The sequence below is a fragment of the Phyllobates terribilis genome, unplaced genomic scaffold (assembly GCF_046119375.1).
Source record: "Phyllobates terribilis strain yellow unplaced genomic scaffold, ASM4611937v1 Scaffold_5__5_contigs__length_657084704, whole genome shotgun sequence".
NCBI lineage: Eukaryota > Metazoa > Chordata > Amphibia > Anura > Dendrobatidae > Phyllobates > Phyllobates terribilis.
This window is the reverse complement of record NW_027362765.1, coordinates 157,558,080-157,583,426: the sequence shown is the minus strand read 5'-3', so window position 1 is coordinate 157,583,426 and position 25,347 is coordinate 157,558,080. Positions and strand designations below refer to the sequence as shown.

General features: G+C 44.4%; 1 protein-coding gene across 1 annotated transcript in view; it reads left to right on the top strand.

The window, feature by feature from the left end:
• Nucleotides 1-24,493, top strand: part of LOC141271497 (NXPE family member 1-like) — a 132,788-nt gene extending 108,295 nt beyond the window's left edge. The window contains exon 6 of the mRNA XM_073681561.1: nucleotides 23,596-24,493. Coding sequence (XP_073537662.1) covers nucleotides 23,596-24,131 — 536 coding nt within the window. The 3' untranslated portion in view covers nucleotides 24,132-24,493. The remainder of the gene's footprint in view (nucleotides 1-23,595) is intronic.
• The last annotated feature ends 854 nt before the right edge of the window (nucleotides 24,494-25,347 follow it).

The following is a 25,347-nucleotide window of genomic DNA, read 5'->3' as shown; positions in this document are numbered from 1 at the left end:
AGTGCCGTGCAGCGCTCGATGGTCCAGATGGATGGAGTGGAGGATGGCTGGTTGATGGACACCCCACGCAAACACGGCTACAGCGCCAACAAGGAGGAGGTGGAGTAATGTTTTGGGCTGGAATCATGGGGAGAGAGATTGTCGGCCCCTTTAGGATCCCTGAAGGCGCTAAAGATGAACTCCATAATGTATGTGGATTTTCTCAAACAGCACTTCCTGCCATGGTTCAAGAAGAAGAACCGTGTATTTCACAGCAAGATCATTTTTCTGCATGATAATGCCCCATCTCATGCTGCACATAAAACATCTGCATCTCTGGCTGATATGGGCATAAAAGGGGACAAACTTATGGTGTGACCCCCATGCTCCCCTGACCTCTACCCCATTCAGAACCTTTAGAGCATCATTAAAAGGAGTGTCTATGATGGCGGGAGGCAGTTCACATCTAAGCAACAGCTCTGGGAGGGTATTCTGTCCTCATGCAAAACAATTGAAGCAGAAACCATCCAAAACCTGACAAATTCAATGGACGAGAGAGTTCAGAAGCTCCTTTCGAACAAGGGGTCCTATGTGAAAATGTAACATCACCTAGAATAAAGTTTTGAGTTGAAAACTGTTTGATTTCAGTTTCTAACAACCTGCTAATGCTTATAATTTCAAAAATGACCATTTTTTGGTCTTTATTAAAATGAAAAGGTTGATCGAAAAGTTTGGGGGATCTAAGAGTGTGGCAACCCAGTAGTCATGATTACTTCGAATTCTGACAATATGAGGGTCATGCTGCAGGTAGTGCAGCAAGAAGGCACTTATGTGCCTTGCGCATCTCGGAGCCCCAAAATTATTTTCCGGGCTAGATGCAGCTAAAAATTATTTTTAATTTTAAATCTGGTGAAGCTTTAGTATAGATGGCCTAATAGGATCAGTGCTGCACACTGCTACAAAGCCCAAATTATTTTCCAGTCAAGATACAGATAAACATGATTAGTAATTTGAAAGCTTAAAACGGTTGGTAGGGTGATTTTAACCAATCATCAAGCTTTTACTCTCCCCAGGATGACACAGGGGTAGAAAAGTCGTTTCGGATCCATGATTTGTTCATCTTTATGAACGTGAGTCTGTCTACATTATCAGTGGAGAGCCGCGTGCGCTTATCTGTCAGCACACCACCAGCAGCGCTGAACACACGTTCAGACAGAACGCTGGCTGCGGGGCATGACAAGATCTCCAAGGCGTAAGTGGCTAGCTCCGGCCATTTATCCAGATTGGAAGCCCAAAAAGAGCAAGGGTCCAGTGACACAGTCGTGGCTTCAATGTTTACTTGGAGATACTCCTGTACCATCGTCTCTAGGCGTTGACTATGTGTCAGACTTCTTGTCTCCTGTGGCCTTGCAAAGGATGGGCTAAAAAAGTGGTGAAATGATTCCGCAAAATTGATGTTACCAGCAGATACTGTGGTTCTGTTACGGTTTGAGTGCTGAACACTTGACGGTCCCATGGTTGGCAAGTTGGAACTGTGAGATTCACTACGTGCACCACTGGTATTTTGTGGAAAAGCACATGTAAGATTCTGCAACAGTCTCTGCTGATACTCCTGCATGCGTGCATCCCTTTCTATGGCAGGAATAATTTCTGCAAATTTACTTTTGTACCGGGGATCTAACAGTGTGGCAACCCAGTAGTCAGGATTATTTCTAATTCTCACAATTCGAGGGTCATGTTGCAGGTAGTGCAGCAAGAAGGCACTCATGTGTGTTGCGCATCCAGGAGCACCAAGTCCCTGTTGTGTTGGTGGCGAGGTAACAATCATGCTTCCTTCCTCTGTCCTCTCCCCCCAACCTCGCACAACAGAAATGTGATCAAGGTCTCCCTCATCTGATGAGTCTTCCATCAGTTCGTCCTCCACTTCTTCCTGGGCTCCTGCACCTTCCTCACTAGTTTGGCTGCTACCATGCGCCCTGGTAAAACCATCTCCCCCACCCTCACATGCCTGCCGCCTTGGTGCTGCCGACCGTCTGGACCTTGCAGATGTTAGCCCTTCCGCATACAACTCCTCCTCCTCTACTTCCTCCACCTCCTCTTGTGCCACCACCTGACTCCGAATTCTGTTTAACATGTGCTCCAGCATGTAAATCACCGGAATAGTCATGCTGATAATGGCATCGTCAGCACTAAACATCTTCGTCGCCATTTCAAAACTGTGCAGAAGGGTGCATAGGTCCCTGATCTGAGACCACTCCTCCAGCGTGATTTGCCCCACCTCTGAATCTCGTTGGCCCAGGCTATACGTCAGAACGTATTGCACCAGGGCTTGTCGGTGCTGCCACAGTCGCTGCAACATGTGCAGAGTTGAATTCCACCGGGTAGGCACATCGCATTTTAGCCGGTGAAGTGGCAGGCCCAACGACTTCTGTAGAGATGTAAGTCGCTGAGCTGCGGGATGCGAACGGCGGAAGTGAGCACACAGCGACCGTGCCCTCTGCAGAAGGCCATCTAGTCTGGGATAGTGGGCTAAAAATTGCTGGACAACCAGGTTCAACACGTGAGCCATACAAGGCACGTGTGTGACATTGCCCCGGCGAAGGGCCGCACCCAGGTTTGCAGCATTGTCGCACACGGCCTTCCCTGGTTTCAGGTCCAGTGGAGACAACCATTCATGAAATTGGTTCTCCAGAGCTGACCACAACTCCTCAGCTGTGTGACTCACATTTCCCAGACATTTCAATGTAAAAACCGCCTGATGACGTTGAGCCCTACTGCCAGCATAGTAAGGAGGTGTGCAGGATCCCTTCTGCGCAGTTAGAAAGCTTGTGGCATGACCAGACAGGCTTTGGGTGCAGGTGGAAGACCGAGAGGAGGTTGAGGAGGCAGAAGCAGTGGAGGAACTTTGACATAAAGAGGATTGACACACAACTCGTGGGGACGGCAAGACTTGGACAGCAGCCCCTTGTCCTGCTGTCACCATAGTTACCCAGTGCCCAGTCAGCGACATGTAACGCCCCTGTCCATGCCTACTCGTCCAAGTGTCTGTGGTGAAATGCACCCTGTCACACACAGAGTTTCTCAAAGAAGCGGTGATGTTGTGTGCGACATGCTGGTGGAGCGCAGGCACACCTTTCTTTGAGAAGTAGTGCCGACTGGGCATCTGGTACTGGGGCACTGCGACGGACATAAGGTCTCGAAAATCCTCTGTGTCCACCAGGCGGAAAGGCAGCATTTCTGTAGCCAAGAGCTTGCAGATGGTGAAATTCAACCTCTTAGCTTTCTCATGGCTAGGAGGAAATGGTCTTTTACTTGTCCACATCTGAGGGACCGAGGGCTGGCTATTGTGCTTAGACGGGGTTGATAAGGGTGTCCCCGGCAAACTGCCGGTCTGTGAGGAAGATGCAGGCGGACATGTTAGGTTGCCTTGATCCAAAGGTGGTGCTATCGATGTCGGACAGCGCTCAACACCAGCTGGTGTTACCACCTCCAAAGAAAATGATGACCTGCCAATCACGCTGGCTGTTGCGGGTAAAGAGGTGGCAGGTCTGCGCCCCAAAACAGGTGTGACTGCTGTCCCCCCAGTCACAGAGGATGAAGAGGCCGCGGATGCACAAGATATGGCAGACGGTGATTGGCCCGGCCGGCTAGGCCGCATTGTAGCACACTGAGCTTCCCACTGCAACTTATGCTTCATGTCCATGTGCCGGTTCATGCATGAAGTACTCAAACTATGTATTTTTTGGCCTCTACTTAGCTTTTGCTGACAAATGTTACAGATAACACGAGTTGGGTCATCTTTATCGATCTGAAAAAATGCCCAGGCTATGCAAGGCTTAGCACCCATGCGACCTGAAGAGCCACCACGACTTGTGGTGAGAGGCAGAGTTGTGTTTGAGGATGCAGTTGTTGACGTGCTTCCAGTACTACGTCTCTGTCCAGGAAGGCGCAACCTGACCTCGTCGTCACTAGCATCTTCCTCCACCTCCTCTGCTGACCTCATCTCTTGGCTGACTGTGGGTTGACAGTAAGTGGGATCTCCGACCTCATCATCATCACCCTGTGCGTTATCACACCCGTCGTCCTCAGAGCCAACCTGTTCCTGCCCTGACAAAAAACTAAAGTTGTCGCTCCAATCAGGTATTTGAGTCTTATCATCGTCTTCCTCATTGTCTCCACCAACAGGAGTTACAGTTTGGGAATGAGGGTCTACATTATGGTCAGAACCTTCTGCGTCTGGTCCTGGATCCGACTCATAAAGATTCTGGGCATCAGTGCAGATCATTTCCTCGTCTGGATTCACAGAAGCGCTGGAGTCGACCTCTGATTCCCAGGCTATAGTATGAGTAAACAGCTCTGCAGACTCAACCATCTGTTCTACCTCACACTCAGACGGGCAGCTGGAGATTTGGGAGCTGTGAGGAAGCAAGTGCGATTTGGGTGACACCTTTGAGGACTGGAGTATTTGTGATGTTGAAGTTGATGTGGAGGAGAGCCCACTTAAAGGAGCACTTGATATCCGTTGAAGCACCTGCTGTTTTTGTGCCTCATCTGGAATTTGTAGCGATTGGCGTGGCCGTAAGAAAGGGATCTTATCACATTGTCCGCTAAAAGAAGTAGACATTTTAGTTTGGCTGGAAGATGGTCTTTCTTCTGCACCTACCCCACGGACACAACCTTTTTTCCCCTTCCCAACACGCCTATTCCCCTTTCCACCAGCAGCAGGCCTTTTTCCACTCATTTTGGTGGTTAACTAATTCACAACTCTGGAGTTGTTTGCACAAAAAACAATGGATGGTAACCGAGCAGAGCTGAGTGGCCAAACTGTGGTATTAGGCCAAAACTATTGGCTGGGTTAGATGCAGAAAAAAATTATTTTTAATTTGCAACCTGATGGAGGTCAGTATAGATGGACTAATAGACCAAGTCCCACACACCGCTAGAAGCCCAAATATTTTTTCAGAGCTAGATGCAGAAATTTTTTTTATTCAATTTGCAACCTGATGGAGGTCAGTATAGATGGACTAATAGACCAAGTCCCACACACTGCTAGAAGCCCAAATATTTTTTCAGAGCTAGATGCAGAAAAAAATTATTTTTAATTTGCAACCTGATGGAGGTCAGTATAGATGGACTAATAGACCAAGTCCCACACACTGCTAGAAGCCCAAATATTTTTTCAGAGCTAGATGCAGAAAAAAATTATTTTTAATTTGCAACCTGATGGAGGTCAGTATAGATGGACTAATAGACCAAGTCCCACACACTGCTAGAAGCCCAAATATTTTTTCAGAGCTAGATGCAGAAAAAAATTATTTTTAATTTGCAACCTGATGGAGGTCAGTATAGATGGACTAATAGACCAAGTCCCACACACCGCTAGAAGCCCAAATATTTTTTCAGAGCTAGATGCAGAAAAAAATTATTTTTAATTTGCAACCTGATGTAGGTCAGTATAGATGGACTAATAGACCAAGTCCCACACACTGCTAGAAGCCCAAATATTTTTTCAGAGCTAGATGCAGAAAAAAATTATTTTTAATTTGCAACCTGATGGAGGTCAGTATAGATGGACTAATAGACCAAGTCCCACACACCGCTAGAAGCCCAAATATTTTTTCAGAGCTAGATGCAGAAAAAAATTATTTTTAATTTGCAACCTGATGTAGGTCAGTATAGATGGACTAATAGACCAAGTCCCACACACTGCTAGAAGCCCAAATATTTTTTCAGAGCTAGATGCAGAAAAAAATTATTTTTAATTTGCAACCTGATGGAGGTCAGTATAGATGGACTAATAGACCAAGTCCCACACACCGCTAGAAGCCCAAATATTTTTTCAGAGCTAGATGCAGAAAAAAACTATTTTTACTTTGCAACCTGATGTAGGTCAGTATAGATGGACTAATAGACCAAGTCCCACACACTGCTAGAAGCCCAAATATTTTTTCAGAGCTAGATGCAGAAAAAAATTATTTTTAATTTGCAACCTGATGGAGGTCAGTATAGATGGACTAATAGACCAAGTCCCACACACCGCTAGAAGCCCAAATATTTTTTCAGAGCTAGATGCAGAAAAAAATTATTTTTAATTTGCAACCTGATGTAGGTCAGTATAGATGGACTAATAGACCAAGTCCCACACACTGCTAGAAGCCCAAATATTTTTTCAGAGCTAGATGCAGAAAAAAATTATTTTTAATTTGCAACCTGATGGAGGTCAGTATAGATGGACTAATAGACCAAGTCCCACACACCGCTAGAAGCCCAAATATTTTTTCAGAGCTAGATGCAGAAAAAAATTATTTTTAATTTGCAACCTGATGGAGGTCAGTATAGATGGACTAATAGACCAAGTCCCACACACCGCTAGAAGCCCAAATATTTTTTCAGAGCTAGATGCAGAAAAAAATTATTTTTAATTTGCAACCTGATGTAGGTCAGTATAGATGGACTAATAGACCAAGTCCCACACACTGCTAGAAGCCCAAATATTTTTTCAGAGCTAGATGCAGAAAAAAATTATTTTTAATTTGCAACCTGATGGAGGTCAGTATAGATGGACTAATAGACCAAGTCCCACACACCGCTAGAAGCCCAAATATTTTTTCAGAGCTAGATGCAGAAAAAAATTATTTTTAATTTGCAACCTGATGTAGGTCAGTATAGATGGACTAATAGACCAAGTCCCACACACTGCTAGAAGCCCAAATATTTTTTCAGAGCTAGATGCAGAAAAAAATTATTTTTAATTTGCAACCTGATGGAGGTCAGTATAGATGGACTAATAGACCAAGTCCCACACACCGCTAGAAGCCCAAATATTTTTTCAGAGCTAGATGCAGAAAAAAATTATTTTTAATTTGCAACCTGATGTAGGTCAGTATAGATGGACTAATAGACCAAGTCCCACACACTGCTAGAAGCCCAAATATTTTTTCAGAGCTAGATGCAGAAAAAAATTATTTTTAATTTGCAGCCTGATGGAGGTCAGTATAGATGGACTAATAGACCAAGTCCCACACACCGCTAGAAGCCCAAATATTTTTTCAGAGCTAGATGCAGAAAAAAATTATTTTTAATTTGCAACCTGATGGAGGTCAGTATAGATGGACTAATAGACCAAGTCCCACACACTGCTAGAAGCCCAAATATTTTTTCAGAGCTAGATGCAGAAAAAAATTATTTTTAATTTGCAACCTGATGGAGGTCAGTATAGATGGACTAATAGACCAAGTCCCACACACCGCTAGAAGCCCAAATATTTTTTCAGAGCTAGATGCAGAAAAAAATTATTTTTAATTTGCAACCTGATGTAGGTCAGTATAGATGGACTAATAGACCAAGTCCCACACACTGCTAGAAGCCCAAATATTTTTTCAGAGCTAGATGCAGAAAAAAATTATTTTTAATTTGCAACCTGATGGAGGTCAGTATAGATGGACTAATAGACCAAGTCCCACACACCGCTAGAAGCCCAAATATTTTTTCAGAGCTAGATGCAGAAAAAAATTATTTTTAATTTGCAACCTGATGTAGGTCAGTATAGATGGACTAATAGACCAAGTCCCACACACTGCTAGAAGCCCAAATATTTTTTCAGAGCTAGATGCAGAAAAAAATTATTTTTAATTTGCAACCTGATGGAGGTCAGTATAGATGGACTAATAGACCAAGTCCCACACACCGCTAGAAGCCCAAATATTTTTTCAGAGCTAGATGCAGAAAAAAATTATTTTTAATTTGCAACCTGATGTAGGTCAGTATAGATGGACTAATATACCAAGTCCCACACACTGCTAGTAGCCCAAATATTTTTTCAGAGCTAGATGCAGAAAAAAATTATTTTTAATTTGCAACCTGATGGAGGTCAGTATAGATGGACTAATAGACCAAGTCCCACACACCGCTAGAAGCCCAAATATTTTTTCAGAGCTAGATGCAGAAAAAAATTATTTTTAATTTGCAACCTGATGGAGGTCAGTATAGATGGACTAATAGACCAAGTCCCACACACCGCTAGAAGCCCAAATATTTTTTCAGAGCTAGATGCAGAAAAAAATTATTTTTAATTTGCAACCTGATGTAGGTCAGTATAGATGGACTAATAGACCAAGTCCCACACACTGCTAGAAGCCCAAATATTTTTTCAGAGCTAGATGCAGAAAAAAATTATTTTTAATTTGCAACCTGATGGAGGTCAGTATAGATGGACTAATAGACCAAGTCCCACACACCGCTAGAAGCCCAAATATTTTTTCAGAGCTAGATGCAGAAAAAAATTATTTTTAATTTGCAACCTGATGTAGGTCAGTATAGATGGACTAATAGACCAAGTCCCACACACTGCTAGAAGCCCAAATATTTTTTCAGAGCTAGATGCAGAAAAAAATTATTTTTAATTTGCAACCTGATGGAGGTCAGTATAGATGGACTAATAGACCAAGTCCCACACACCGCTAGAAGCCCAAATATTTTTTCAGAGCTAGATGCAGAAAAAAATTATTTTTAATTTGCAACCTGATGTAGGTCAGTATAGATGGACTAATAGACCAAGTCCCACACACTGCTAGAAGCCCAAATATTTTTTCAGAGCTAGATGCAGAAAAAAATTATTTTTAATTTGCAGCCTGATGGAGGTCAGTATAGATGGACTAATAGACCAAGTCCCACACACCGCTAGAAGCCCAAATATTTTTTCAGAGCTAGATGCAGAAAAAAATTATTTTTAATTTGCAACCTGATGGAGGTCAGTATAGATGGACTAATAGACCAAGTCCCACACACTGCTAGAAGCCCAAATATTTTTTCAGAGCTAGATGCAGAAAAAAATTATTTTTAATTTGCAACCTGATGGAGGTCAGTATAGATGGACTAATAGACCAAGTCCCACACACCGCTAGAAGCCCAAATATTTTTTCAGAGCTAGATGCAGAAAAAAATTATTTTTAATTTGCAACCTGATGGAGGTCAGTATAGATGGACTAATAGACCAAGTCCCATACACCGCTAGAAGCCCAAATATTTTTTCAGAGCTAGATGCAGAAAAAAATTATTTTTAATTTGCAACCTGATGTAGGTCAGTATAGATGGACTAATAGACCATGTCCCACACACTGCTAGAAGCCCAAATATTTTTTCAGAGGTAGATGCAGAAAAAAATTATTTTTAATTTGCAACCTGATGGAGGTCAGTATAGATGGACTAATAGACCAAGTCCCACACACCGCTAGAAGCCCAAATATTTTTTCAGAGCTAGATGCAGAAAAAAATTATATTCAGTTTGCAACCTGATGGAGGTCAGTATAGATGGACTAATAGAATGATGCTATGCCCAAAAGATTTTACTTCACTAGGTGCAGTAAAAAAATTGGTATTCTATACACAGGTGTTATATCTTGCAACACAGATAGGCTACTCCACTGACTAACACACTCTGCAATAGGCCAAAAAGGATTAGCTTTGCTAGATTCAGCCAAATGCTGTGAAAAAAACTTGCACAGCACTGGCACAGACCTGCCTGGCAAAAACTGATAGGAACTCATGTAACCTAGTCCTGAAAAGGACTCCAATTACAATTAGTCTTTACTCCCACAACCTATGTATTTAAGAGCACAGACCTCCCTGATAAAAGTCGTAGGAAATGCTGTAACCTAGTCCTTAAAAGGACTGCAATCACAACTATTCCCTACTCCCAAGCTATCTGTATATTTGTGCGAAAATTGGCTTGAAATTAACAAGGTATAGCACACACAGCAACAGCGGTGCCGTCTAACACGCAGCTGCAGCAGTGAGAAAATGGTGGCGACGGGGAAAATGGCTTGGTCTTATAGGGCAAGGACATGTGACATACACTGCCAATCACACATGCCCTTGCTTGTGTGAAAAAAAGCACTTCGCTCCGTGTGTGCGCTGCTGATAGGCTGACAGATTGCACCTCCCCACTGCAAATGCGGGAAAGAGAAAAAAAAATGGAGATCTTCATTGTTCCTGCGGAGATCCATCCCCTGCCCCTCCCCCCGCCCCGCTGTACACTCAAACTGCGTATTAACATTAATTTTCATCATTACTGAGAAAAAATCCAGTTATGATTTTGGTGCACGAACAGTTATCGAACATAACCTCGAACAGCCGAATTTTTCTCAAATTGTTCATGTTCGCCGACCGGCTCGAACACCGCCCAAAACAGCTCGAATTTGAGATTGGCGAACAGTTCGAGTAGAACAACGCTCATCTCTACTCATCACTAGAGATGAGCGTTGTTCTACTCGAACTGTTCGCCAATCTCAAATTCGAGCTGTTTTGGGCGGTGTTCGAGCCGGTCGGCGAACACGAACAATTTGAGAAAAATTCGGCTGTTCGAGGTTATGTTCGATAACTGTTCGTGCACCAAAATCATAACTGGATTTTTTCTCAGTAATGATGAAAATTAATGTTAATACGCAGTTTGAGTGTACAGCGGGGCGGGGGGAGGGGCAGGGGATGGATCTCTGCAGGAACAATGAAGATCTCCATTTTTTTTTCTCTTTCCCGCATTTGCAGTGGGGAGGTGCAATCTGTCAGCCTATCAGCAGCGCACACATGGAGCGAAGTGCTTTTTTTCACACAAGCAAGGGCATGTGTGATTGGCAGTGTATGTCACATGTCCTTGCCCTATAAGACCAAGCCATTTTCCCCGTCGCCACCATTTTCTCACTGCTGCAGCTGCGTGTTAGACGGCACCGCTGTTGCTGTGTGTGCTATACCTTGTTAATTTCAAGCCAATTTTCGCACAAATATACAGATAGCTTGGGAGTAGGGAATAGTTGTGATTGCAGTCCTTTTAAGGACTAGGTTACAGCATTTCCTACGACTTTTATCAGGGAGGTCTGTGCTCTTAAATACATAGGTTGTGGGAGTAAAGACTAATTGTAATTGGAGTCCTTTTCAGGACTAGGTTACATGAGTTCCTATCAGTTTTTGCCAGGCAGGTCTGTGCCAGTGCTGTGCAAGTTTTTTTCACAGCATTTGGCTGAATCTAGCAAAGCTAATCCTTTTTGGCCTATTGCAGAGTGTGTTAGTCAGTGGAGTAGCCTATCTGTGTTGCAAGATAGAACACCTGTGTATAGAATACCAATTTTTTTACTGCACCTAGTGAAGTAAAATCTTTTGGGCATAGCATCATTCTATTAGTCCATCTATACTGACCTCCATCAGGTTGCAAACTGAATATAATTTTTTTCTGCATCTAGCTCTGAAAAAATATTTGGGCTTCTAGCGGTGTGTGGGACTTGGTCTATTAGTCCATCTATACTGACCTCCATCAGGTTGCAAATTAAAAATAATTTTTTTCTGCATCTACCTCTGAAAAAATATTTGGGCTTCTAGCAGTGTGTGGGACTTGGTCTATTAGTCCATCTATACTGACCTACATCAGGTTGCAAATTAAAAATAATTTTTTTCTGCATCTAGCTCTGAAAAAATATTTGGGCTTCTAGCGGTGTGTGGGACTTGGTCTATTAGTCCATCTATACTGACCTCCATCAGGTTGCAAATTAAAAATAATTTTTTTCTGCATCTAGCTCTGAAAAAATATTTGGGCTTCTAGCGGTGTGTGGGACTTGGTCTATTAGTCCATCTATACTGACCTCCATCAGGTTGCAAATTAAAAATAATTTTTTTCTGCATCTAGCTCTGAAAAAATATTTGGGCTTCTAGCAGTGTGTGGGACTTGGTCTATTAGTCCATCTATACTGACCTCCATCAGGTTGCAAATTAAAAATAATTTTTTTCTGCATCTAGCTCTGAAAAAATATTTGGGCTTCTAGCAGTGTGTGGGACTTGGTCTATTAGTCCATCTATACTGACCTCCATCAGGTTGCAAATTAAAAATAATTTTTTTCTGCATCTAGCTCTGAAAAAATATTTGGGCTTCTAGCGGTGTGTGGGACTTGGTCTATTAGTCCATCTATACTGACCTCCATCAGGTTGCAAATTAAAAATAATTTTTTTCTGCATCTAGCTCTGAAAAAATATTTGGGCTTCTAGCAGTGTGTGGGACTTGGTCTATTAGTCCATCTATACTGACCTACATCAGGTTGCAAATTAAAAATAATTTTTTTCTGCATCTAGCTCTGAAAAAATATTTGGGCTTCTAGCGGTGTGTGGGACTTGGTCTATTAGTCCATCTATACTGACCTCCATCAGGTTGCAAATTAAAAATAATTTTTTTCTGCATCTAGCTCTGAAAAAATATTTGGGCTTCTAGCAGTGTGTGGGACTTGGTCTATTAGTCCATCTATACTGACCTACATCAGGTTGCAAATTAAAAATAATTTTTTTCTGCATCTAGCTCTGAAAAAATATTTGGTCTTCTAGCGGTGTGTGGGTCTTGGTCTATTAGTCCATCTATACTGACCTCCATCAGGTTGCAAATTAAAAATAATTTTTTTCTGCATCTAGCTCTGAAAAAATATTTGGGCTTCTAGCAGTGTGTGGGACTTGGTCTATTAGTCCATCTATACTGACCTCCATCAGGTTGCAAATTAAAAATAATTTTTTTCTGCATCTAGCTCTGAAAAAATATTTGGGCTTCTAGCAGTGTGTGGGACTTGGTCTATTAGTCCATCTATACCGACCTCCATCAGGTTGCAAATTAAAAATATTTTTTTTCTGCATCTAGCTCTGAAAAAATATTTGGGCTTCTAGCGGTGTGTGGGACTTGGTCTATTAGTCCATCTATACTGACCTCCATCAGGTTGCAAATTAAAACTAATTTTTTTCTGCATCTAGCTCTGAAAAAATATTTGGGCTTCTAGCAGTGTGTGGGACTTGGTCTATTAGTCCATCTATACTGACCTCCATCAGGTTGCAAATTAAAAATAATTTTTTTCTGCATCTAGCTCTGAAAAAATATTTGGGCTTCTGGCAGTGTGTGGGACTTGGTCTATTAGTCCATCTATACTGACCTCCATCAGGTTGCAAATTAAAAATAATTTTTTTCTTCATTTATCTCTGAAAAAATATTTGGGCTTCTAGCAGCGTGTGGGACTTGTTCTATTAGTCCATCTATACTGACCTCCATCAGGTTGCAAATTAAAAATATTTTTTTTCTGCATCTAGCTCTGAAAAAATATTTGGGCTTCTAGCAGTGTGTGGGACTTGGTCTATTAGTCCATCTATACTGACCTCCATCAGGTTGCAAATTAAAAATAATTTTTTTCTGCATCTAGCTCTGAAAAAATATTTGGGCTTCTAGCAGTGTGTGGGACTTGGTCTATTAGTCCATCTATACTGACCTCCATCAGGTTGCAAATTGAATAAAAAAATTTTCTGCATCTAGCTCTGAAAAAATATTTGGGCTTCTAGCGGTGTGTGGGACTTGGTCTATTAGTCCATCTATACTGACCTCCATCAGGTTGCAAATTAAAAATAATTTTTTTCTGCATCTAGCTCTGAAAAAATATTTGGGCTTCTAGCAGTGTGTGGGACTTGGTCTATTAGTCCATCTATACTGACCTCCATCAGGTTGCAAATTAAAAATAATTTTTTTCTGCATCTAGCTCTGAAAAAATATTTGGGCTTCTAGCAGTGTGTGGGACTTGGTCTATTAGTCCATCTATACTGACCTCCATCAGGTTGCAAATTAAAAATAATTTTTTTCTTCATTTATCTCTGAAAAAATATTTGGGCTTCTAGCAGCGTGTGGGACTTGTTCTATTAGTCCATCTATACTGACCTCCATCAGGTTGCAAATTAAAAATAATTTTTTTCTGCATCTAGCTCTGAAAAAATATTTGGGCTTCTAGCAGTGTGTGGGACTTGGTCTATTAGTCCATCTATACTGACCTCCATCAGGTTGCAAATTAAAAATAATTTTTTTCTGCATCTAGCTCTGAAAAAATATTTTGGCTTCTAGCAGTGTGTGGGACTTGGTCTATTAGTCCATCTATACTGACCTCCATCAGGTTGCAAATTGAATAAAAAAAATTTCTGCATCTAGCTCTGAAAAAATATTTGGGCTTCTAGCGTTGTGTGGGACTTGGTCTATTAGTCCATCTATACTGACCTCCATCAGGTTGCAAATTAAAAATAATTTTTTTCTGCATCTAACCCAGCCAATAGTTTTGGCCTAATACCACAGTTTGGCCACTCAGCTCTGCTCGGTTACCATCCATTGTTTTTTTGTGCAAACAACTCCAGAGTTGTGAATTAGTTAACCACCAAAATGAGTGGAAAAAGGCCTGCTGCTGGTGGAAAGGGGAATAGGCGTGTTGGGAAGGGGAAAAAAGGTTGTGTCCGTGGGGTAGGTGCAGAAGAAAGACCATCTTCCAGCCAAACTAAAATGTCTACTTCTTTTAGCGGACAATGTGATAAGATCCCTTTCTTACGGCCACGCCAATCGCTACAAATTCCAGATGAGGCACAAAAACAGCAGGTGCTTCAACGGATATCAAGTGCTCCTTTAAGTGGGCTCTCCTCCACATCAACTTCAACATCACAAATACTCCAGTCCTCAAAGGTGTCACCCAAATCGCACTTGCTTCCTCACAGCTCCCAAATCTCCAGCTGCCCGTCTGAGTGTGAGGTAGAACAGATGGTTGAGTCTGCAGAGCTGTTTACTCATACTATAGCCTGGGAATCAGAGGTCGACTCCAGCGCTTCTGTGAATCCAGACGAGGAAATGATCTGCACTGATGCCCAGAATCTTTATGAGTCGGATCCAGGACCAGACGCAGAAGGTTCTGACCATAATGTAGACCCTCATTCCCAAACTGTAACTCCTGTTGGTGGAGACAATGAGGAAGACGATGATAAGACTCAAATACCTGATTGGAGCGACAACTTTAGTTTTTTGTCAGGGCAGGAACAGGTTGGCTCTGAGGACGACGGGTGTGATAACGCACAGGGTGATGATGATGAGGTCGGAGATCCCACTTACTGTCAACCCACAGTCAGCCAAGAGATGAGGTCAGCAGAGGAGGTGGAGGAAGATGCTAGTGACAACGAGGTCAGGTTGCGCCTTCCTGGACAGAGACGTAGTACTGGAAGCACGTCAACAACTGCATCCTCAAACACAACTCTGCCTCTCACCACAAGTCGTGGTGGCTCTTCAGGTCGCATGGGTGCTAAGCCTTGCATAGCCTGGGCATTTTTTCAGATCGATAAAGATGACCCAACTCGTGTTATCTGTAACATTTGTCAGCAAAAGCTAAGTAGAGGCCAAAAAATACATAGTTTGAGTACTTCATGCATGAACTGGCACATGGACATGAAGCATAAGTTGCAGTGGGAAGCTCAGTGTGCTACAATGCGGCCTAGCCGGCCGGGCCAATCACCGTCTGCCATATCTTGTGCATCCGCGGCCTCTTCATCCTCTGTGACTGGGGGGACAGCAGTCACACCTGTTTTGGGGCGCAGACCTGCCACCTCTTTACCCGCAACAGCCAGCGTGATTGGCAGGTCATCATTTTCTTTGGAGGTGGTAACACCAGCTGGTGTTGAGCGCTGTCCGACATCGATAGCACCACCTTTGGATCAAGGCAACCTAACATGTCCGCCTGCATCTTCCTCACAGACCGGCAGTTTGCCGGGGACACCCTTATCAACCCCGTCTAAGCACAATAGCCAGCCCTCGGTCCCTCAGATGTGGACAAGTAAAAGACCATTTCCTCCTAGCCATGAGAAAGCTAAGAGGTTGAATTTCACCATCTGCAAGCTCTTGGCTACAGAAATGCTGCCTTTCCGCCTGGTGGACACAGAGGATTTTCGAGACCTTATGTCCGTCGCAGTGCCCCAGTACCAGATGCACAGTCGGCACTACTTCTCAAAGAAAGGTGTGCCTGCGCTCCACCAGCATGTCGCACACAACATCACCGCTTCTTTGAGAAACTCTGTGTGTGACAGGGTGCATTTCACCACAGACACTTGGACGAGTAGGCATGGACAGGGGCGTTACATGTCGCTGACTGGGCACTGGGTAACTATGGTGACAGCAGGACAAGGGGCTGCTGTCCAAGTCTTGCCGTCCCCACGAGTTGTGCGTCAATCCTCTTTATGTCAAAGTTCCTCCACTGCTTCTGCCTCCTCAACCTCCTCTCGGTCTTCCACCTGCACCCAAAGCCTGTCTGGTCATGCCACAAGCTTTCTAACTGCGCAGAAGGGATCCTGCACACCTCCTTACTATGCTGGCAGTAGGGCTCAACGTCATCAGGCGGTTTTTACATTGAAATGTCTGGGAAATGTGAGTCACACAGCTGAGGAGTTGTGGTCAGCTCTGGAGAACCAATTTCATGAATGGTTGTCTCCACTGGACCTGAAACCAGGGAAGGCCGTGTGCGACAATGCTGCAAACCTGGGTTCGGCCCTTCGCCGGGGCAATGTCACACACGTGCCTTGTATGGCTCACGTGTTGAACCTGGTTGTCCAGCAATTTTTAGCCCACTATCCCAGACTAGATGGCCTTCTGCAGAGGGCACGGTCGCTGTGTGCTCACTTCCGCCGTTCGCATCCCGCAGCTCAGCGACTTACATCTCTACAGAAGTCGTTGGGCCTGCCACTTCACCGGCTAAAATGCGATGTGCCTACCCGGTGGAATTCAACTCTGCACATGTTGCAGCGACTGTGGCAGCACCGACAAGCCCTGGTGCAATACGTTCTGACGTATAGCCTGGGCCAACGAGATTCAGAGGTGGGGCAAATCACGCTGGAGTAGTGGTCTCAGATCAGGGACCTATGCACCCTTCTGCACAGTTTTGAAATGGCGACGAAGATGTTTAGTGCTGACGATGCCATTATCAGCATGACTATTCCGGTGATTTACATGCTGGAGCACATGTTAAACAGAATTCGGAGTCAGGTGGTGGCACAAGAGGAGGTGGAGGAAGTAGAGGAGGAGGAGTTGTATGCGGAAGGGCTAACATCTGCAAGGTCCAGACGGTCGGCAGCACCAAGGCGGCAGGCATGTGAGGGTGGGGGAGATGGTTTTACCAGGGCGCATGGTAGCAGCCAAACTAGTGAGGAAGGTGCAGGAGCCCAGGAAGAAGTGGAGGACGAACTGATGGAAGACTCATCAGATGAGGGAGACCTTGATCACATTTCTGTTGTGCGAGGTTGGGGGGAGAGGACAGAGGAAGGAAGCATGATTGTTACCTCGCCACCAACACAACAGGGACTTGGTGCTCCTGGATGCGCAACACACATGAGTGCCTTCTTGCTGCACTACCTGCAACATGACCCTCGAATTGTGAGAATTAGAAATAATCCTGACTACTGGGTTGCCACACTGTTAGATCCCCGGTACAAAAGTAAATTTGCAGAAATTATTCCTGCCATAGAAAGGGATGCACGCATGCAGGAGTATCAGCAGAGACTGTTGCAGAATCTTACATGTGCTTTTCCACAAAATACCAGTGGTGCACGTAGTGAATCTCACAGTTCCAACTTGCCAACCGTGGGACCGTCAAGTGTTCAGCACTCAAACCGTAACAGAACCACAGTATCTGCTGGTAACATCAATTTTGCGGAATCATTTCACCACTTTTTTAGCCCATCCTTTGCAAGGCCACAGGAGACAAGAAGTCTGACACATAGTCAACGCCTAGAGACGATGGTACAGGAGTATCTCCAAGTAAACATTGAAGCCACGACTGTGTCACTGGACCCTTGCTCTTTTTGGGCTTCCAATCTGGATAAATGGCCGGAGCTAGCCACTTACGCCTTGGAGATCTTGTCATGCCCCGCAGCCAGCGTTCTGTCTGAACGTGTGTTCAGCGCTGCTGGTGGTGTGCTGACAGATAAGCGCACGCGGCTCTCCACTGATAATGTAGACAGACTCACGTTCATAAAGATGAACAAATCATGGATCCGAAACGACTTTTCTACCCCTGTGTCATCCTGGGGAGAGTAAAAGCTTGATGATTGGTTAAAATCACCCTACCAACCGTTTTAAGCTTTCAAATTACTAATCATGTTTATCTGTATCTTGACTGGAAAATAATTTGGGCTTTGTAGCAGTGTGCAGCACTGATCCTATTAGGCCATCTATAATAAGCTTCACCAGATTTAAAATTAAAAATAATTTTTAGCTGCATCTAGCCCGGAAAATAATTTTGGGGCTCCGAGATGCGCAAGACACATAAGTGCCTTCTTGCTGCACTACCTGCAGCATGACCCTCATATTGTCAGAATTCGAAGTAATCATGACTACTGGGTTGCCACACTCTTAGATCCCCCAAACTTTTCGATCAACCTTTTCATTTTAATAAAGACCAAAAAAATGGTCATTTTTGAAATTATAAGCATTAGCAGGTTGTTAGAAACTGAAATCAAACAGTTTTCAACTCAAAACTTTATTCTAGGTGATGTTACATTTTCACATAGGACCCCTTGTTCGAAAGGAGCTTCTGAACTCTCTCGTCCATTGAATTTGTCAGGTTTTGGATGGTTTCTGCTTCAATTGTTTTGCATGAGGACAGAATACCCTCCCAGAGCTGTTGCTTAGATGTGAACTGCCTCCCGCCATCATAGACACTCCTTTTAATGATGCTCCAAAGGTTCTGAATGGGGTAGAGGTCAGGGGAGCATGGGGGTCACACCATAAGTTTGTCCCCTTTTATGCCCATATCAGCCAGAGATGCAGATGTTTTATGTGCAGCATGAGATGGTGCATTATCATGCAGAAAAATGATCTTGCTGTGAAATACACGGTTCTTCTTCTTGAACCATGGCAGGAAGTGCTGTTTGAGAAAATCCACATACATTATGGAGTTCATCTTTAGCGCCTTCAGGGATCCTAAAGGGGCCGACAATCTCTCTCCCCATGATTCCAGCCCAAAACATTACTCCACCTCCTCCTTGTTGGCGCTGTAGCCGTGTTTGCGTGGGGTGTCCATCAACCAGCCATCCTCCACTCCATCCATCTGGACCATCGAGCGCTGCACGGCACTCATCCGTGAACAAAACAGTTTTGAAATCAGTCTTCATGTAATGTTTGGCCCACTGGAGCCGTTTCTGCTTGTGTGAAGTGGATAGAGGAGGTCGACAGGATGGCGCATGCACAGCTGCAAACCTCTGAAGGACCCTGCATCTTGTTGTTCGGGGGACGTTGGAGGCACAAGCAGCTTCAAAAACTTGTCTGCTGCTATGACAAGGCTTTTTTGCCGCTGCTCTTTCAACCTGACGTAATTGCCTGTAGGAAAGAGTCCTCAATTTGCCCTTATCAGCACGCACACGTGTGTACTGTGAATCAGCTACATACTTCTTGATTGCCAGGACACTTCATCCTGATCATCGCACAATGTTGATTGTAGTCATGCCTTGACCTAAACACTCCACAATTTGTTGCTTCTCAGCAGCCGACACATCCTTTTTCTTTCCCATTTTGGCAGAAAATGTAGGCTGCTTAATAATGTGAGAGAGCCTTCTTAAGTAGTCTTGCCTTTCATTGGACACACCTGCCAAACTAATTAGCACAGGTGTCTGCAATTGCTTACAGTGATATAAAGAGCCCTGACACACATCACCATCAATGAGTTTAACTGACAAACAAACAAATTCTTCCCTTATCACTCCTAAACACTTTTTGTATAATAATTTGGAACGCAGTGTACATGTGCTTTTCCACAAAACACCAGTGGTTCACGTAGTGAATCTTACAGTTCTAACTTGCCAACCGTGGTCTGTATGGAGTTGTTCAATAAAGGGCCCAAAATTAAGATAACATAGATGGGAGAGGTCTCTATGAATAGGAATTCCTAAGTATTTGATACCCTGTGAGGGCCAGGCAAAGGGAAAGTTGGACTGGATGGAATCCTATATGGATTTGGGGAGGGAGACATCGAGGGCCTCAGACTTCGCTGCATTGATTTTAAAATTTTACCATGTAACAAAGTGATCTATTTCAGCCATAACAGCATGGATGGATATATGTGATTGAGTGATATATACTAGGACATCATCAGCAAATAGAGAGCACTTGTACTCGGTGCCTCCCACCTCAATCCACCTAATATTGGGGTTATGGCGAATTGATGAGAGCAGGTGCTCCGTCACTAGGATGTATAAGAGAGGGGACAGAGGACATCACTGCCTTGTCCCATTGGTGATTGTGAAAGGTGATGAAAATGTTCTGACGCACCCCCTGGGCCTTGGGACACCCGGAGCCGGACCCTTTTTGGTGGATGCTGGTGGTTGTAGTCTTCGTGGCGGCGACCCAGTTCCGTGGCTCAGGGCGGTCAAACCAGTGGCGGAACTATTTATGTGGTTTTCATGTTTAAATGTCCGACTACGCCACCCGTGGATTGCGGTCAGAGTGAACCGCCGCTACAGGGCAGACCACTGAGGCTGGTGTTGTGGGTGCAGCAGAGCGTAGCATAACTCCCCACGGGAGGAGTATAGCCTCAGGGCAGTGTATGCGGAGGATGGGGTGATGGTGCAGGGCAGCAGCAGTAACGACACGGAGTCAGTGATGCAGTTCAGGGCCTTTACTCACAGTTCTTATTATCCAGACCACGTCTGCAGGTAACGGCTGCCCACGTCGTACTGTGCTCACCAGGTGAGGGGCTCAGACAACTCCCAGATAACTTTGGAGCACTTCACAGGACCCCCTTTGTGTGTCCTTTGTCTGGCCTTTCTTACCAACACTTCTGTCCGGCTGCCTCGGGCCTCCTCTTGGTAAACTTGGCGCCAGTTTCCCTGACCCTATGTGGTGCCTTCCTAGCGGGTGTAGCGAGGGGCTGCGCCACATAAAATGTCAGAGCCTCCGGTTTCTAGCTGAGGGTCGTTTCCTGCCTCCACTAGTTCGGGGACCGGTCTCCCCCTTTGGCCTGACCCCTCCACGCAGGTGGATTCGGGCGTGCGGTGGCGACTCGCCCGTTCGCACCCCTGGGATCCCTTCATTCCTCGTTCTTGGAGCCTTCTCCACTCCTCTTCCTTCCTTCTCCCTCTTCCAGGCCTGGGCCTCTGTTACTAGGCCCGCCTCCGGAGCAGAGCTCATGCAGAGCTCATGCAGAGCCCCTGCTCCCTGCCACTTCTGCTCAGACTTCTCTGCACTGAACTAAGATGGTGCCCACCTTTTATACTCCCTTCTCAATGCACCCAGGAACTGCTTCCTCCCTGCTCCTGCACTACAGGGTTCCCCTTCCTCAGTGTTCCCTCCCCCCACTCCAGCCAGGGACAGGGACTGTCGTGCCCATCTCAGGGGCATATTGGTCGCCCTGCCCCACGGCAATGTGGTGTAATGCATGCAGGTGTCGGGTCCTGATCCACACTCCATCCTTACCTGAGAGTGAGATATCACACCTCTGGGTGAGGTGCAATACGTCTTTAGCAACCGAGCCCTCAGGGTGCTACAGTTCCATTTATCTTCAGCCTACGTGACGTATTGCGATACAGGGCCGTGATTTTGGCTATAAAAGGGTCCCCTAGACCCCTACCCCAAGCTTTTTAAGAGAATCATATATGGCGTGCCAGGAGACTCTATGGAATGCTTTCTCAGCATCCAACGAGAGTATCTAATTACAAATTTTTAACTGCATCTAGCCCAGGAAATACTTTGTGCCTAGTAGCAGTGTCTGCTAGTAAGCGGATTATCCCGGCTGTTAAGCAAGCTGCACCACCTGTAGTTTAGACACTTAATTTTTTCAAAGGAAATGCTTCGGGACCATGGGATACTTAGTGAAGAGCATCAGGAGGCACCCCAAGGCATAGGGGCTGGGACTGGCAGTAGGATGCCTTGCGGTGGACAGCCGAGCTCGATCCTTATAAAAGCTTTTTAACTGCAGCAGCTTTAGTGGACGCTACTGGAGCTGGAATTACCGCGGCTGCTGGCATGAGACTTGCCCTCCAATAGATCCTTGTAAATGGATTTAAAGTGTATTCATTCAAATTAGAGAGACAATTTAAATTAAAAAGCTTAGAGCTGCGTCCACCACAGGGGGGCTCGCTCGACCCACCAGCGGACAGGCACCAGTATTGGGAGAGGGGGGCTGGCCGTCAGGGTTCACCGCGGCTCTGGCACAAACCCGGCGACACGGAGGTGGCACGGGCAGGAGCGGACTGGCCGTGTCGGCTTCTCACTTTTTGGATTTTAGAAGGGCATGACATGCCTATATCTGTGTCTCCCCCTCCTTTTACTCCTCCACCTCTTTTATTTTCGCATGACTATATGTACTTGTCACTTTTCCATGTGTTAGTTATGTCTTCTGAGCAGTTTGTCAGCTTTTGGACACCTTTGAAGGTGCTTTCTATGTGTTTCTATGTGTTTTTGTTTGCCTGCCATTGGTTTTAACGGTGTTCGAAGGTGTTCGACGAACAGTTCGACGAACAGTTCGGCGAACACACGGGTGTTCGACGAACCGAACCGAACTCGAACACTACGGGGGTGGCTCAACACTACTCATCACTACTCACTACACATGAGCATTCATGTGTATTCTATAATGAGAGAGGAGGAGGTCACTGTAAGACTCCCCTGGCAGTGGCCTAGCTTACCTGAAAACAAAAAGGACCGAACATTGAAATACCACTGGCCCGATCCTTTTCAGTAGAGCCAGGACACCCCCATATACATCAGATAGCCTGCAAACCCTTCTGAAATTGACAGGTTCAGTTGACTTTCCTATAATGTGTACAGAGGTCTGTCATGTTTCATGAATTCTGTCCTGTTTCAGTCCAGTCTCTACATCCATAGATTCACACTATCATTACACACATGGATGGACATATAGACACAATCACCATACCCGGCTGCACACATACATGAACAGACACGTGCGTGCCCTCCCCAAACAATTAAACTGATATGCACCCTCACCAAATACATATATGAATGCTCACAACATACATGAACCTGAATTGTCCAAGACTGGTATACTTATGGTCTATAATCTTATATGATATCAATATAGACTTAGGGTGGACACACCTGAAACACATAAGCTTTGCTTATGACGGCAGCACATGGCTATGCATGTTTTTAACCATGATTGAATTTGTAATTATATTGATGGTCTAAGCTAGGAGAAAACAACCTAAGGTTCAGAGTCCACATTCAGCCCCTAGCCATCCGACGCCTCTGTATTGAATAACTCTCATAAACTACGGGGATGGCTACATTTATTTTTCAGGGGTGGTTAATAGAGGAGCAGAAGACCCTTTTTGTCTACTATAATAGTTCCAAATATTAGACCCCCACTTATAAGATTATGGTATATATAGTACTGTCGATATTTCCTTCAGATTTGAATACCATTTCAAATTTTATGTGGCTCTTAGGAGTGGAAAAATCACAAAAATTGACACTCAGATCAAAAAAGTTGTGCACCTCTAGTTTAAGCTTATAATAAGATATCAATATTTTATTTGTGGGGTCGACTTTCCAGCCTTCCGTTTGTTTTACCTAGCGGTATACATTTGATTGTGGCTGTGTCCGTTATTGCATCTAACAACAGCTCAGGTCCATTCAACCTCCCACTCTATTAATTGGCATGGGTGCCGGGAGTTGGACTCACACTGATCAGGTATTGATGGGCCAGCCTACTATTAGCCTGGCATGTTCATTGGAAAATGAAAACATGACTCTTGTCATTTTGACTCAGAGGATCCCATTAATAATGATAACTTCTTATTTTCCTACAGGATTGAAAAATTTTAACCTCCACCGGCCCGGTCTTTCTTCAAAACTTTTTGCAGCAGATGATAGCAAGAACATCCTCATGTACTTTAAAAAGCACAGTCATCCTTTTGTTGCAATGCATTTCTACACTGTTAAAGACGATGCGTACCTGAGCGATGAGATTGACCACATAGCTGGAGGTCCACACCATGTGATCGTCATCTCAATAGGTCAACACTTTAGACCTTTCCCACTTCAGCTCTTCATCAGGAGAGCCATCAATATAAGAAATGCTTTGAAAAGGCTCTTCTTACGCAGTCCAGATACCAAGGTCATCATCAAAGCTGAGAACACCCGAGAAATCTTAAATGCAGAGAGATTCAGTGACTTTCATGGATACATTCAGTACCTGATTATAAAGGAAGTCTTCAGTGATCTTCATGTTGCTATAATTGATGCATGGGATATGACCATTGCCTTTAATACAAAAAATGTCCATCCACCTGAGCATGTAGTCAGAAACCAGATCAATATGTTCTTGTCATATATTTGCTCATGATATTATTGAAGGGATTGCCCAGTATTAGAGTAAAGGATTTGCGCATTTTCCAGTAAAAGTGCTACTTTTGTCAGTGGGCTGTCTCGTATCTCAGCTCAGCTGTGATTCCAAACACATCCTATTGACAAAAGTGGCGCTGTTTCAGGAGAACAAAATAAATCCAGTCCTTGATAGCTCCAATCATATGTTCTCTTGGAAACACCATTTTACACTGTTGTTCATTTAGATACAATCCATTTAAAAAGTTGTCACATAAAAACACATATTACAAGGGTTGTCCACTCCTCGACCAACCCCTTCTTAATCCCTATGTTTCCCCCCAGTAAAATAATAACCCCTAGACTCACCTCTGGTGCAAGCGCCATAGCAGCAGTATCAGCACTGGCTCTCCTGGGACTCGTGTGACATTCTTATGTGACGCAATCCCTGTGGCCAATCTGTGGTGGCTTTACTCTCCTCTCCTACAGACAAATCAGACATCAGGAGGAATTGAGAGAGCAGCCGCAGCTCTCACTTCCTCCGGATGTCAGGTACGTCTGAAGGACTGGAGAGAGAAGCCAGAGCCCATTGGCCGCTGGGAGAGCTAGTGTCACGAGAGCTTCAAAAGAGCCAGTGCTGACACTGTTGGAATGGCGCCAGCACCAGAGGTGAGTATAAGTGTTATTATTTTATTGCGGGGAAACTTAGGTATTGTGAAGGGGTTGTCCAAGTAGAAGTCACCAATCATGAAGGGGTACAAAAGTCCGCTGTGTACATGAAGCATTGCAGAGCAAGTGGGACCACTGCTCCATTAACTGTCCATAAATGTTGTAGGCAGTTAATAGCGTGGCAGTCGTACATGCTTAGTAACACTTGATTCATGCAGCTTACTTTGGGACCATTTCTACTCGGGATCAGTGGGGTTTTAGGGGTTTGTCATTTATCATGTGAATTAATGATAAATGTGGTTTATGGGACATCCCCATTTTTGTAAGAGCTGCATGCATTCCATTCTAATGGTTGTTATTGGAACCAGTGGACAGTTTGCAGACAGACACATCAGTAACAAGTATTAGAAAATCCTATATACAATGCTGTTTATTTAACTGCATAGTAGAGTGTACACTTCTCAGCATGTAGCTGTCTGCAGAACTGGATAAGCAAAAAAAGGTGAGCCCGTAAACCTGAAGAATTATGCATTCAGCTCTGGGTGACAATGGATTATAATCAGTGTTGG